This window comes from Notolepis coatsorum (genome assembly GCF_963971535.1).
Source record: "Notolepis coatsorum genome assembly, chromosome: 13".
Lineage (NCBI taxonomy): Eukaryota > Metazoa > Chordata > Actinopteri > Aulopiformes > Paralepididae > Notolepis > Notolepis coatsorum.
The window spans coordinates 23341686-23356897 of record NC_140177.1 but is presented as its reverse complement, the minus strand read 5'-3'; the positions used below and the strand labels follow the sequence as shown (position 1 = coordinate 23356897).

The 15212-nt window shown below is 44.3% G+C and overlaps 1 protein-coding gene across 6 annotated transcripts in view; it reads left to right on the top strand.

Moving 5' to 3' along the window:
- Positions 1 to 15212, top strand: part of LOC311239521 (unconventional myosin-IXb-like) — a 180511-nt gene that overhangs the window by 120316 nt on the left and 44983 nt on the right. For all 6 annotated transcript variants that reach the window (XM_084327837.1, XM_084327839.1, XM_084327836.1 and 3 more), the window contains 10 exons: positions 2516 to 2599; positions 2721 to 2831; positions 3414 to 3536; positions 4449 to 4598; positions 5249 to 5397; positions 9503 to 9832; positions 11239 to 11320; positions 12720 to 12912; positions 13898 to 14026; positions 14974 to 15079. In XM_084327837.1, coding sequence (XP_084183963.1) covers positions 2516 to 2599; positions 2721 to 2831; positions 3414 to 3536; positions 4449 to 4598; positions 5249 to 5397; positions 9503 to 9832; positions 11239 to 11320; positions 12720 to 12912; positions 13898 to 14026; positions 14974 to 15079 — 1457 coding nt within the window. The remainder of the gene's footprint in view (positions 1 to 2515; positions 2600 to 2720; positions 2832 to 3413; positions 3537 to 4448; positions 4599 to 5248; positions 5398 to 9502; positions 9833 to 11238; positions 11321 to 12719; positions 12913 to 13897; positions 14027 to 14973; positions 15080 to 15212) is intronic.

Sequence of the window (15212 nt, the reverse complement as noted above, 5' to 3'; positions counted from 1 at the left end):
GTGTGTGTGTGTGTGTGTGTGTGCGCTGAAAGGAAGGGACATGATTTTGCATGTATAACTGCCAGAGAGAGAGTGAACTAGGATTTTGCATGTTCTGCTACATGATTTTGCATGTGTGTGAGGAGGGAGCCGGCCCTGTGTGTGGAAGGGGGAGAGAGACACAGAGAGCTGTGTGCAGCCTAAAGATATATAAGATATTGACATCAGATCAATGAACTAAAACTATCAATCCCCCTTTTTGACGTTAAATACATACGTCAAACACAACAGTTCATTGATGGACCTGTACCCGTCGATTGTCACCTCATTACATGCATCACATCCAATACCAGACGGGATAATCAACATCAGGAGAGCAGAGAGAGAGATAGAGGGAGGGGAGAACGCGGGAGAGAGAGAGAAGAAAGAGAGAAACACAATTCTGGCAACTTAACAGAAGATAGCACGTAACCCCGCCGGACCCCCCTTACTCATCACCTAACCCAGAGGAACCCCCCCTCTATTACAGTGCACCCCTGGTCCCGTCTTCTAGGGGACGTGGGTCTCCTCCTGAGCTGGTTCCCGTAGGCACACACAACGTCCATCAGGGCGCTTCCTTCCCTCTGTCACAGTGCACCGCCCACCTGGGTCGGCCCCGTCTTCTGGAGGGCAAGGGCTGACCTCCTGAGGTTGGTCCCCGTTCCAGGGTGCGGTCCCCTAGACAAACGTGCCTCCTCCGGTCCGCTGCCTTCCCAGTGTCTCAGACTGTCCTCTCCACCTCTCGCCGGCCGGCCCCACCGTCACTCCAACTCAGCTCAGTGTCTCCCCTGCGGCCGCTTCCCCCGTTCTAGTCGTGGACGAACTGCATGTCGTAGACGACGATCAGCGGTGATTGATCTGTGGTCTCCGCGGTGCCTGGCTGCGGTGTTCCTCTCGGGCCTCTCGCACAGCTGCCATCTCCTCCGGTCGCCTCTCATCCTGGCCCGTCTGTCCTTCGTCTCCTCCTGCCTGTCATCCGGTCGTCTGGTGGTCTGGTCACGGACGTCTGAGGGGCTGCTGGTATCTCACCCCTGGTTCAGACGCGCTGCAGACAGCTGGTAGTGACTGCTGGATCCTCTGCACCGTCTCCTCCTCCGCGTCCCCATTCCCCGTTCCGTCCTTGGTTGCGGCTGGCCCACATCAATTCTCACTCCGGAACCTCCATTTGTTAGGGATTAGCCTATCCCTGGTCGTGAGTTCTTAATTGATTTAGTTGTGGACCAGTCGGCCGAAAGACGAAGCGGAAGACAGAGTATTTCTCAAACGGAGCTTTTATTCATTAGAGAAGAAGACAGTCAGTGGTCCTAGAAGAAGACAGTCAGTCACCCCGCGCGGGCACATCACCAGTAGACAAAAGAGAGCAGGAGCCCAGAATGTCCATATTACATGTCATTTTATACACTCTTGAGAAAGGGGAGGGGTGTGTGTGTGTGTGTGTGTGTGTGTGTGTGTGTGTGTGTGTGTGTGTGTGTGTGTGTGTGTGTGTGTGTGTGTGTGTGTGTGTGTGTGTGTGTGTGTGTGTGTGTGTGTGTGTGTGTGTGTGTGTGTGTGTGTGTGTGTGTGTGTGTGTGTGTGTGTGTGTGTGTGTGTGTGTGTGTGTGTGTGTGTGTGTGTGTGTGTGTGTGTGTGTGTGTGTGTGTGTGTGTGTGTGTGTGTGTGTGTGTGTGTGTGTGTGTGTGTGTGTGTGTGTGTGTGTGTGTGTGTGTGTGTGTGTGTGTTGAAAGGAAGGGACATGATTTTGCATGTATAACTGCCAGAGAGAGAGAGATTTTGCATGTTCTGCTACATGATTTTGCATGTGTGTGAGGAGGGAGCCGGCCCTGTGTGTGGAAGGGGGAGAGAGACACAGAGAGCTGTGTGCAGCCTAAAGATATATAAGATATTGACATCAGATCAATGAACTAAAACTATCACCCTAGATATTTTTACTTTTTTAAAGAAATCTTCCCAAGTCAAATTTGCTTACAGCGCTGGCAGATTATTTTACCTGTTTAAAACTATTTTTTATTTTAAAGTCAGACTGACTTTTTCTCAGTGTGGAGTTCTCTTTCCTGATTGGATAATGTGTATTTTGGGTTTACTGCAGAGCGGAGGGACTGGGAGACCCATGTTACTGACCAGGCGCTCTATATCAGTGATGGTTGTGTAGAGCTATTATTTTAACATGTAAACCACTTATTTTAACAAATAAATACCACTTACAGCACCTTTTAAGTCAATCCACATCACTAGCATGATTTACGAAAAAAAGGTCGTCAAACTCTACTGTCCAACCAGAGTGCAAATCTAACAGTAAAGTGCAATAGTAATATACAATGTACAGGTGATTAAACTGGGTATAAAATATATAAAGTAGTACTACTAAAAACACCTCTCCCGGAGTTTGAAGCTAGGCTAGCCGATCCATATCCACTTACATTCATTTGTGCTACGCTAGTTTTGTTGTACTGTACTTGTGCTGTATAATGACAATACATTTGAATCTAATCTAATCTAGGCTAGCTCGCAGCCGGATAGCTTTCTACCGAACGCACAGAAAGGAAACGGGTATCTCTCTTCTTGTCCGACTCTGGAGAAGACGGTAAGAAAATGTTCCCATAATGTCGCCGTGTTCCTTTAAACATGTAGCGATAGGTGTGACAGTTGAGCTTGATCATCTGAAAACACTGTTCACTCTCGCCGTGTCTCTCCTGTTACACTAGAGGGCGATGCACTTTGATGATGAGCTGGTGCTGCAGCAGATCAAGTACACGGGCCTGCTGGAGACGGTGCGCATCCAGAAGTCCGGCTACAGCTCCAAGTACACATTTCAGGTGAGCTCTGCCGGTGGGAACGATTAAAAAAAGAAATTAAGAAGGTCTTATTTATTATTTGCCACACTGTACATGTCGTTGTTTATTCTATCACTTGTACGCCTCTGTGAATTGACGCAGAGAGAGAGAGAGTATTTAATTTCAAACCTTTATTTAAACTCGAAAGGCAACAGAGGTTTCCCTCATTTACAGTCACGTCGAGTGTACATACAGAAATAAGCGACGACAAAGAAAAAACATAAAATAACACATTATATAAAATCATAAATAAGATGAACAAGATGAGGCAAAAAGTAAGGATAACAAATCAATTAAAACAAGTACAACTTGATTGACAAAAGTTGGAGATCAAGGTTTTAAACGCTGCAACAGAGGGGAGAATCTCAAACTTTGAGGATTGTTGGAGTTCATTCCATGAGCTAGAGGGGCATCATTGTGAAATGCTGATTTACCCTGTTAAGGGCCCAGGTTCCAAAATTCCATTCCAATAATGGTATAGTATAAGGAGGTAGCTTACCAATAAGGGCCTTAATGATTAATCCAGTACATGGCATGGATTGATGAGGTTTTCTTTATTTTAAGGAATTTGTTGAGAAGTTCCGAGTGCTGCTACCTAAGGGGGCGACGGCAGCGCCAGGAGAAATAACTGAGCTGCTGCAGAAGATGGGCCTGGATCAGACCACCTACCAGATAGGCAAAACCAAGGTAATGATCGTGGAACACATCAGCGGTCGCTCAGTCTGAATGTGGACCTTGGTGTAACTCCCTCTACTTGCAATGATGACAGCGATGCGTTCTTGATATTACTGATTGGATTTATTTCAATCCGAACCGAACCGATTTTACTCCGAACCGTGAGAACTGTGAACACATACATGAAATACAATAAATCACAGCTCAAACAATAACAACATACATCCATATTATCTCTACTTGTCTCTTAGTGGCACATGTCTTTGCAATGTTGTTAACCAAATGAACTTAACCTACAAGCACATTACGTCCTTCAATCATTGATGCTTAGCAAGCCTTTAGCTAGCACCTTAGCTACATGGCATGGGCCTACACATAGCAACATTTACGACACCAAACGTACCTTATTGGCTGCATGCAATACGAGAGGAAATGATGGACTTTAGCAGATTCTTCTTCTTGTTACCTGTTTATTGCACAATGTTGTTTTATTGGATTCTATTATATGTTGCACTATTGTATTGCACATCGTTGCGGGCAAGACCACCCGCATTTCATTGTATACTTGTATGCCGTGACAAATAAAACTCTTGACTTGACTTCTTCTTGCTAGGAGCTCTACCCGAAAGCACTGGTTGTGGCCGAAACTTCCACTTATATAAGGATGTGCGAGGTTCTAGAATGTTCAGCTATGACATCATCACGAACGTTCCAGAATGTTGTGGCAGAGCTAATGTTCTAGCCTGTTCTAGCCTGTACTACTATGACATCATCACACACGTGCCAGAATGTTCCTATGTACCATTACAATCGCTACACTAGCAGCCTTTAGGTAGGAACCAAACTTAAACTTAAACGGGACTTAAACTGAACACAGAGGCAGTTACACTCGGAGTAAAGGTCTCTTGTCCGTCGTCCACCCAGGTGTTCCTCAAGGAGAAGGACAGCCAGCGGCTCCAGGACATCCTCAACAAGGAAGTGATGCGTCACATCATCACCCTGCAACGCTGGTTCAGGTCCTGTCTCATCAGGATTCACTTCCTGGACAAGAAGGATGCTGCCAAGATCATACAGGTAAAATTTTGATTAACGTTTTTTATCCTAATATATTTAATTTATAGATTAGATTAAATTAAATTAGATGAAAATGTATTGTCATTATACAGCACAAGTACAGTACAACGAAAATAAGTTTGGCATCCAACCAGAGTGCAAATCTAACAGTAAAGTGCAATAGTAATATACAATGTACAGGTGATTAAACTGGGTATAAAATATATAAAGTAGTACTACTTGGTAATAGTGCTAATCATATGTATGTACAGAGTTGTAGTATTAATTAATATTAATTAGTATGTACAGTGATACAGGTATAAAGACACTATGGTAGTAAAGTCATACTGGCCAGCAGTGTAACTAGTAAGAGTAGGTAAGGGATATGTACAGATATAGATATAGTATCTACAGATATGTAAAAAAGGATTATATGCAGGTATGTTCAGACAGATGTGGATATATATATATATATATATATATATATATATATATATATATATATATATACGTAAGAAGAATAAAAAATATATAAATATATATATATACAGCATTATTGTACATGCTATCATACAGAGTTATATGGGTTATATGCAGGGAGTATAGGACTAGATTTGAACATTAATATGGAACAAGGGGCCAGAGTTGACGGGGGAACCCCTGCGTTTCAGAGGGGCTGGCGGGACTATTATGACGTGAACAGGAGCCGCGCAGCGACGGTGATCCAGGCGGCCTGGCGCACCTCACTGAAGAGGTCGGAGTACCTGAGTCGGCCGGGCCGAGGAGAGGGCGCGGCAGAGAGCCACCCCAGACGCCAGAGGTATGCTCCTCCATCCCTCTCTACACTGTTGTGTTCCGACAGGCGTGTTCTCCTCCTCCATCCCTCTCTACACTGTTGTGTTCTGACAGGCGTGTTCTCCTCAAGTTCTAGTTCAAGTTTTGTTTTATTATTATTTTCATTTTTTTATTCGTCGACTAAAAACACACTTCTTCAATCAATATCTGAAATGAATGAAGAAGAAGAAAAAAAGAACTACTAACCTTCTTACTGTCTCTTTCACTAATTCATCTTCCTTGTCTATATTACTACCTACTATGCTAATATTTCTCTACTACTATGCACTCAACACTGCAGCAGTTTCTTGTTACTCCGCTGATAGAGTTGTACCCTTCCTGCTGATAAATGACTAAATGTAGATTATATAAGGTACATGTACATTATAGTGAAGTGCATGGTTCTGTGTGACCCTCCTGAGATTGTGCTTCATACAGTAAAAAGTAAAAGAATAAAGACTAAACACTACACAAAATATACAATATACAAAACACTTGGTAGAAGAGGTAGTGCAAATATTTTAGTAATAAATAGATCAAATATGGTGTAGTGTTAAGTGAAGTAAATGTTGAAGGTCAATGTTTAAAGTGAGTGTGTGCATGTGGATGTTGTGTGCAATTATGGCTGGATATCAGAGACCCCCCCCCCTAACATTTTCACATCCGAAACTGCTGCATTGTCCTGTGGTTCTGTTCTGTTTGCACTCTTACCACTGCTATGCTGACGATTATACGTCTCTTTCAAGTCTGAACAATCTGACAAATGATCTACCCTGTTTGACTGTCTGACTGCTGTCAAGGATTGGATGGCAAACAACTTCCTTCAGTTGAACGCAGAAAAAACTGAGGTTGATTGATTGATTGATTGAAAAGTTTATTAACAGATTGCAGAATGGGTACAGTACAGTACAGCTCAATACATACAATTGGTAAGGGGATGCAGACCAGAGAAAGACTTTCGTCTTGTTTACATCAGGGTCCCCCATTTTCAATTCATCATAACATATATGACATACATGACATACAGATAGACAGTACTGCTACATCTATACATTTATGACATATCAGATTTGCAAATACAGTACTGTTTGTGATACAAAAGTGTCCAGAAAAGGAGTGTATATACATTTGGCGTAGAAACTGTACATTGGAGGAGGTTGGATAGGTGGGGTGGGGTTGGGTGGGTTGGGTGAGGGCTGTACATTGGAGGGGGGGGGGGGGGTTGGGTAGGGGGGGGACACACATTTTACACTGTACATTGGAATACTGACAAAGCCTTACTTGGTCATTTACTGTACAACTAGGTTAGGACATTTGTAGGGGCCAGTTTCGAATTGCAGTCTCACGTAGGTGTTTTTTGAAAGTGTTTTTGAAAGTGGGTACTGGGTAGTGATTCACATTCCTTTACAGCTTTAGGTAGGGCGTTCCACATTGATGTGGCATAATTGCGAAACGTGTTTAGTCCCTTGTTTGAGCCGAATCTGGGTTTTACATGATTTGTGGAGCTCCCTCTGGTGTTGTGATCGTGGTATTCACTGACCTTTTGAAAGTATTTTGCCATGTACATGGGTACCTTGGTCGCGTAGTGTATCTTGTAGACCAGGCCCATTGCAAGTTGCTGTACTCTGGCGTCTACTCTAAGCCATCCTAGGTTGTCAAAGTGGGCAGGGGTGAGGTGGGTTCTAGGAGTCAGGTCAAGTAGTAGTCTGACTAGCTTGTTTTGAGATGTTTGTAATTTGTTTTTTGTTTTTTAGTGCCTTTGAGGTGCTTTGGTACCATGAGGTGCAAGCATAGTCGTAGTACCCTTGAATGAGTGCTCCTGCTAGAGTCTTCAGGGTATTCTTGTTTACCAGAGAGGAGATCCGGTACAAGAATCGCGTTCGTTGGTTGACTTTTTTTATTACATTGGATGCCATTTTGTCACAGGAAAGATTAGCCTCTAGGATGGAGCCCAGGTAGGTAATTTCATCTTTCCTTGTGATAATATTGTCACCCACTGTAACCGAGAAGCCGTCGGTCTTGCTGAGTTTGTTATTTGAACCGAAGAGAATGGACTCTGTTTTGCCCATGTGTAATGATAGTTTGTTGTCGGCGAGCCATATGCAGATTTTGCCTAGTTCCGAGCTGAGGGCTTTTTCAACCTGCAACTTGTTCTTGTCAGAGACCAGCAGGGCTGAGTCGTCCGCAAAAAGGAACAAGTTGCAGTCACAAGCTGACGACATGTCATTTGCATAAATTAGGAATAGTAGCGGTCCTAGTATGCTTCCTTGTGGAACACCACAGCTCACTGTGAGGGGGGGGGGGGTAGGGTACCGTTTACTTCCACCATCTGTTCCCTCCCCTCCAGGTAGGATTGTATCCAGCTCACTGATAAACTATCAAAACCAATTGCTTTTAGCTTGTCAATCAGTTCATATTATAGGTTCAGAAAAAGTTATCTCAAAAGTTGCCACATGCATGGGGGACCCTCAACAACTTTGAGGTCCACGCTCAGAAACCTTGGTGTGATCTTTGACCAGCAAATGCACTTTGATCACCACATTAGGTCTCTGACACGTACTTGTTTTTTCCATCTGCGAAATATTGCTAAACTTTGATCTGTTTGATCCGGACTATTGTAACTAACTCCCTTTTCACTTGCCTCGATGCGTCCACTTTGGGCCGGCTACAAATGGTCCAGAAAGTCTTGCCACATCACTCCCATCTTAGTTTCCCTTCACTGGCTCTCCATCAATAGATAGAATTCACTTTAAGGTTCTGGTCATCACCTACAGAGCACTCCATGGTCAGGCACCTGCCTACATCTGCGACCTACTGCGTCCTTACACCACGAGCAGATTGCTCAGGTCGTCTGACCAGGGCTTGCTGGCTGTCCCCGGTCTAGAAGACAAAAGGTGACCGAGCCATAGAAACCGTGGCCCCCAGGCTATGGAATGCTCTGCCTTTGGACCTTAGATCTGTGGTCTCAGTAAACACCTTTAGAAAGCAGCTCAAGGCTGTGCTGTTCAAACAGGCGTTTGGCTAATTATGCTCTGTGTAAATCTTTTGTCTTTTTATCTGTTTTGTTTTTCCTGTTCTTTCACGTTTTTAATTTTTCTTTTTCCATGCTGCTATCTTTGCACTTTACTGATATTTTTACTATGTGAAGCACTTTGTGACCCTGGTCTGTGAAAGGTGCTATATAAATAAACATTAAAATTTAAAAAATATGTTTTATTAAGAAATATATTTATTTGCTACACTTGAAATCAAAATATGGTTATGTTACACTGATTATCAAAGGTTTACATGCAGGTTGCATGGGGATTATTTCACACCCAACCTATATCGAGAATGTTGTATTGGTCAGCTGTTTATTACATGTGCAAGAAAATCACACTGTGACTGAAAATCTGTATCATAATAATAATAATCATAAATCTGTAATTTATCAAAAGGAAAACCTAGTTGTTTTGGGTTGGACTAGTATGAATCAGGTTGGACTAGTATGAATCGGGTTGGACTAGAATGAATCAGGTTGGACTAGAATGAATCAGGTTGGACTAGTATGAATCAGGTTGGACTAGTATGAATCAGGTTGGACTAGTATATCAGGTTGGACTAGTATGGATCAGGTTGGACTAGTATGAATCAGGTTGGACTAGTATGAATCAGGTTGGACTAGTATATCAGGTTGGACTAGTATGGATCAGGTTGGACTAGTATGAATCAGGTTGGACTAGTATGAATCAGGTTGGACTAGTATGAATCAGGTTGGACTAGTATGAATCGGGTTGGACTAGTATGGATCAGGTTGGACTAGTATGAATCAGGTTGGACTAGTATGAATCAGGTTGGACTAGTATGAATCAGGTTGGACTAGTATGGATCAGGTTGGACTAGTATGAATCAGGTTGGACTACTATGAATCAGGTTGGACTAGTATGAATCAGGTTGGACTAGTATGATCAGGTTGGACTACTATGAATCAGGTTGGACTAGTATGGATCAGGTTGGACTAGTATGGATCAGGTTGGGGCTAATGGCGCTCCTCTAGCAGTAGCGTCATGTTAATATCACTTAATTTGAATGAGTAAATGTGTCCTGGCCAGCGTGGAGAAGCGGGGCCTGACGAGGCAGCGCGTCGTGGAGCACAGCCCCAGCAGGGCTCAGTCTGAGCCCGTCAACGGAGAGGATCCCGACAGCGGGCAGCCCAGGGAGAGGAGGGGGTCCCCGCCGCCCCTCAACAGGCCCCTTTCCCTCCCCCTGGATGCGGAGGCCGGCAGGAAAGACGAGGAGGACCCCCACCACTACAGCTCCCTCCAGCGGTACACCCACGCAGAGGACATGAGGGACAAGGCCGCGCGGTGGAAGGAGAGGCTGAGCGACGACTCCAGCCCAGAGCCCCCGCGGCCCCGGAGCAAGCAGGCGGAGAGGCTGCAGTAAGTCCCCGTCTTACAGATCTGTCCGCCTTCCAGACTCGCGTCTCGTGTTGTTTAAACTGCAAGCTCCATTCTCTGCTGCTTTGTTTACCTGCTGCCTCCACCATGCTGCTGCTTCATGCTGAACACTGAACGCTCCACTCACAAGTACACATGAGCACGCACACACACACAACACACATGCTGCTACCGCTTTAAACAATCACTTTAAACAAAATGTCAAAGGGCGGCTACGTGGCGTAGTGGGCAAGGCGCTCGCCACGAATGCGGAGACGCTGGGCTCGCCTGTTCGAGCCCAGCCCAGCGCTCCACATTGCTTTCAGTTTAGCTGGTCGTTCATACTTATACACATTGGCCGTATTAGGGGGTGGGAAACTGATGGGTGGGGATCGGGCGTTGTGGACAGCGACTCCTACAGGTCGGTTGGTGCGCCTGCGCAGTAGAATCAGGAAGTGTCGGGGGCAGCGTGAGCCTCCCACGCGTTACTCCTCGCCACTGAGAGATCGAGCTGCGCAGGTGAAAAGATGCGACTGCTGTTACCTCAAGTACCGGAGGGGACTTGTGCTATGTATGACTTAGTCCACATTGCATCCGGCTTGTGGGAAGCAAGAAACAGCGTTCGTGACAGGGGAGGGTTGAATTGGATGATACGAAATTGGGATGGGAGAAAATATAGAAAATGGGAGAAAAAGTGGATCAAAACAAAAAAAACTAAAAATGGGAGAGAAAGTTGATATAAAAAAAAATTCAAACAAAATGGAAAAGTCACTTTAAAGGAATGAGGAATAAAAAAGCCACTTTAAGGAAAGAACAGATGTGGTTCTTGTATAGTTTAGCTATAGTAAGTATAACATAATGACAGAGTTAAAATTGTATGTTGTATAGTAGTGTACATAGGAACCAGTGCCTTCTCAGGAATTTATTTATTATCTATTTTTATCATGCACTTCTTATGTCTTACCTTTTTTTTTTTTTTTTTTTTTACCATGTCTATTTTATTATTGTATTATTACACAATCGATGCGGGCATGACCACCCGCATTTCACTGTATGCCCTGGTATGTATGTGACAAATAAACCTTGATTCTTGATTCTTGATGCTGCCTCCACCCTGCTGCTTCATGCTGCTGCTACTTGCTCATGCTTTTCCCCCTCCACCCCAGCATCACCTGTTTCTCTTGTGTCTCTGTGGTCCAAGAAGGACATGTCTTTATGTCATTATCAGTCCCCGCTCTCCTGTCTGTCTGGATTTAAACTATGCTTAGCAGGAAGTGATTTAAAAACAGAGCCTTGACACCATGTACATATATTCATGCTCAATAAGAATTCTTATTTCAATATGCGAGTTGTATGACTGAACTAAATTAGAGTCCAACGTTCTGCCCTTGTTTCATTCTCTAACACAGGAGGAGAGGGAAGTCGCTGTCTGTAGATGAACTGGCCAAGCTCAGCTCCTCCGGCTCTGACAGCTCTCCCTCTACTGCTCAGGTACGGTACTGCACACGTCTGTATCTTCTGGCACTTCACCAAAACTACAATGCTGTCTTGCTTTAGTTTTTTTGCACATAATCTCACACACACATCCAAAAACTCACATTCATTTAGTTATTGAGAGTATTTGAGTTTGAATATGGCCACCAGTGTTGTCATCGGGGACATTGGATCCTCATGTTGTGTTGATTACAGCTCAATGAAATGGTAGCAGTAGCATAAGGTAGCAGTCCCCTATAAGACAAGGTATTGCTATTTTTTCATCTACATAATTTCATTGAGCTGTAATTAACACAAGGATTCAATGTCCCCGATGACATCACCGGTGGCCATATTCAAACTAATTTACTCTCAGTAACTGTCCAAACTAAATTCATGTTTTTGGATGTGTGTGAGATTATGTGCAAAATAAATCTGCACCGTTTTTTTGGTGAAGTGCCCCTTTAATTAACAGCAGGTCTGTATTTCCATTTGACCAGCAGATTAGCATCTTAATGTTCATCCTAAATGTTCTTAATGTTCATCCTTAATGTTCTTAATGTTCATCCTTACTGTTCTTAATGTTCATCCTTAATGTTCTTAATGTTCATCCTTCTTACTCATCTACCATCCGTTGCTTCCCATCACTTGACTTGTTTTTGATTGAATACCAGACCAGTGTTTTTAGTGTTCAGCTGTATGTAAGTATTGTAAACTGTATGTAACCATGAGCTGTAAACAACACCCTGCTGTTGCCAAAACCCTGGAACGGAGTCTCTCTAATGGAAGGGGTCAGCCTCATGACCTTTGACCCCATGGGCCCACACTCAGGTCAAGGTGCGCATCCGCAAGCTCCCCAAGCGCAGGCGGCGCCTGGCCCAAGCCCGTAGCGGGCTGGTGTATGACTTCGGGGGCTCGCGGGAGAAGGAGTACTGGAGCTTCCCCCTGCCCCCCATGCCCCCCCCCAGCCCGCAGGCCCCCGGCATGAGCATTCCTACTCTGTGTCCCCCTCAGCTTTCCTACTCTTGTCTCCTTTTCAGCATTCCTACTCTGTCTCCCTTTCAGCATTCCTACTCTGTCTCCCTATCAGCATTCATACTCTGTCTCCCTATCAGCATTCATACTCTGTCTCCCTATCAGCATTCCGACTCTGTCTCCCTATCAGCATTCCGACTATGTCTCCCTATCAGCATTCCGACTCTGTCTCCCTATCAGCATTCCGACTCTGTCTCCCTATCAGCATTTCTATATCTTGAATAACAGACAAAGAATATCTCTCTCCGTCATTCTTTCATTCTCTCTTCGTCTCTCTTGCATCACACACACACACACACACACACACACACACACACACACACCACTCATTCTGTGCCCACCTGTCTCTCTGCTTGTGTGTGTGTGTGGGTGCATGTTACAGGATGACAGCGTGCCGGGCTCCCTTCACTTCGGGGTACATGTGTGTGTCCTGACCAGCCAAGCCAACCCGGTGCCCAAGGTGGTGGAGATGATGCTGCTGCACGTGGAGATGAACGGCCTCTACACCGAGGGCATCTACTGCAAGTCTGGCTCCACCTGCCGCGCCAGGGAGCTGCATCAGATCCTGGAGACCGGTAAGACCCGTCCCACAGCCGCAAGCCTTCCGGTTAGCCGGGCCGTCAATCCCTGGTGGATTCATGCGTGTTCTTCTATAAGCTGAGCGGGGTTTTGTTTAGTGTGGTGGTCGGTTGTAGTGTCCTGTATCTGTGTGCAGACGGGACTAGTGGTCTTGTTGGCTTTGAGTGGAACAAACGGAGCAAGAAATGAAACCAACCACTGTAACTTTATCTATTGGCCACAATGGCTGTTTGATTCCAAGACTCACAAGACATGCTGGCTATTTGCATGTTGTTTTTAGGTTATATCTGCCAAAGTAGCCAGGGTAGACAAACTGATGTTGACCAGTATTTGGCATGGCTCTTTTGTTTTTACACCTTATCTAGTGTAAACCTTAAGTGCTTACTATTATGTATCCTACTACTATGCTACTATACTTGTACTACTACCTATCATGCTAATAATTTCCCTTGGGATTTAAAAAGGGGATAAAATCAAGGGATGCATTGGCCGGGAATCGAACGCGGGCCTCCCGGCCCCCGCGTGGCAGGCGAGAATTCTACCACTGAACCACCAATGCTTTGCTGCGTCTTTATTGCTTTATTTGCAATAAGTGTAAGAAATAAACATTTTCTCCAGTGACCCCAAACTAGTCTTTACTATTCAGTAAAAGTAACCGATTGTCTTGGTACCTGCTGTTGGTCGTCACACCTTCTTACGGTCTTTTACTATTATGTACCTTACTACTATGCTACTATACTTATACTACTACCTATCATGCTAGTATGTCTATACTACCGGTACTATGCACTCAGAGTGTAACACTCACGTTTGACACTATTTGATGAACAATGCCACTGACTCTTAGCTGCCAGGGATGTACTCTTCCTGCTGACTTGTTGTCCACAATTTGTAAGTCGCTTTGGATAAAAGCGTCATCTAAATGTAAAAAGTCAGGGGCACTAGCTCAGTCGAGTGCATGTTTTTGTTGCTTGCCCACAGATCCTGATGAAGTGTCTCTAGAGAACTACCCCATCCACACCATCACAGGCCTGGTGAAGCGCTGGCTCCGAGAGCTGCCTGACCCCCTCATGACCTTCACCCTCTACAATGACTTCCTGCACTGTGTCGGTGAGTAAGCGCTGCAACCTCGATGATCTGGTCACCTCATAACGTTCCCTTGAATGTTGCCATTCGTAAAGAGTGTTTAAGATAAGATAAGATAAGATATTCCTTTATTGATCCCCTTGGGGAAATTCAGGCATCATAGCAGCATGGGGGGGAGGGGGGGAGGGGTACAGGTAGTAAAACAACACGGTATACAGGTAGTAAAAGACAACACAGGCAGTGTAAACAATTTGATCAATATGGTCAATATAATTTACTATCTGACTAGCTGAGGAATATTCACATTATTCACAGTGTCACATGAGGTGCAGTATGCAAGAGGTAGTGTTATAATAATTTACTATCTACTGAGTATACATTAATCAAAGTACCAGGGTAGTCTACTTTGTCCCCCTTGGGTTCCTATAAGTCCCAGGTCAATGTCTGCTGTTGATGATCAGCCTCCTCTCTCTTACTCTGCCCCCACAGACTCTGGACTACCCCCCCCCCACACTGACACACACACAGACACACACTGCCACTTTACTTTACTGCCATTATTTTAGTTTACATTATATTAGTGTACTGCCATATCTATCATCTCACTGCCACTTTACTGCCATTATTGTATTTTACTGCCATTATTTATTATTTATACTTACTATGTACCACTGCTGCTAAAAGATTCACACTAAGTTCTCTTTGACCTCCTATATTTATTTCACTCATACATAAAACAAATTTAGCTACTGTTTATATTGTATATAGTCCTGTATATTGTGTGTACATCGTGTCCCATATGTTACTTTATGTTTATATTAGATCTTTATTTATATACACCCTGGGAAGGGGGAAATGCTATTTAATTTCTCTGTATGTCTTGCACATTACGAGAAGTGACAATAAAGCTGATCTTGACTTTGACAATTTGTTTAAAAGTCACTGAAACTCTTGCTGGTTCACATACACAGAGCTGCCGGATAAATCGGAGCGGCTGAGGGCCGTTTACCAGAAGCTGGACGAACTCCCCTCCGCTAACTTCAACACCCTGGAACGACTCATCTTTCATCTAGTCCGGTAGGATGAGTCTCTGTTTTGACTTTCTACTTCCTCCATCCTGTACGCGTAGCCAAAACAAATGCTCTCAGCCATCTGGGACATTAATGATTTCCTATTGCGCTACTTTATTAGCCGATCTTGTTTATTAGGC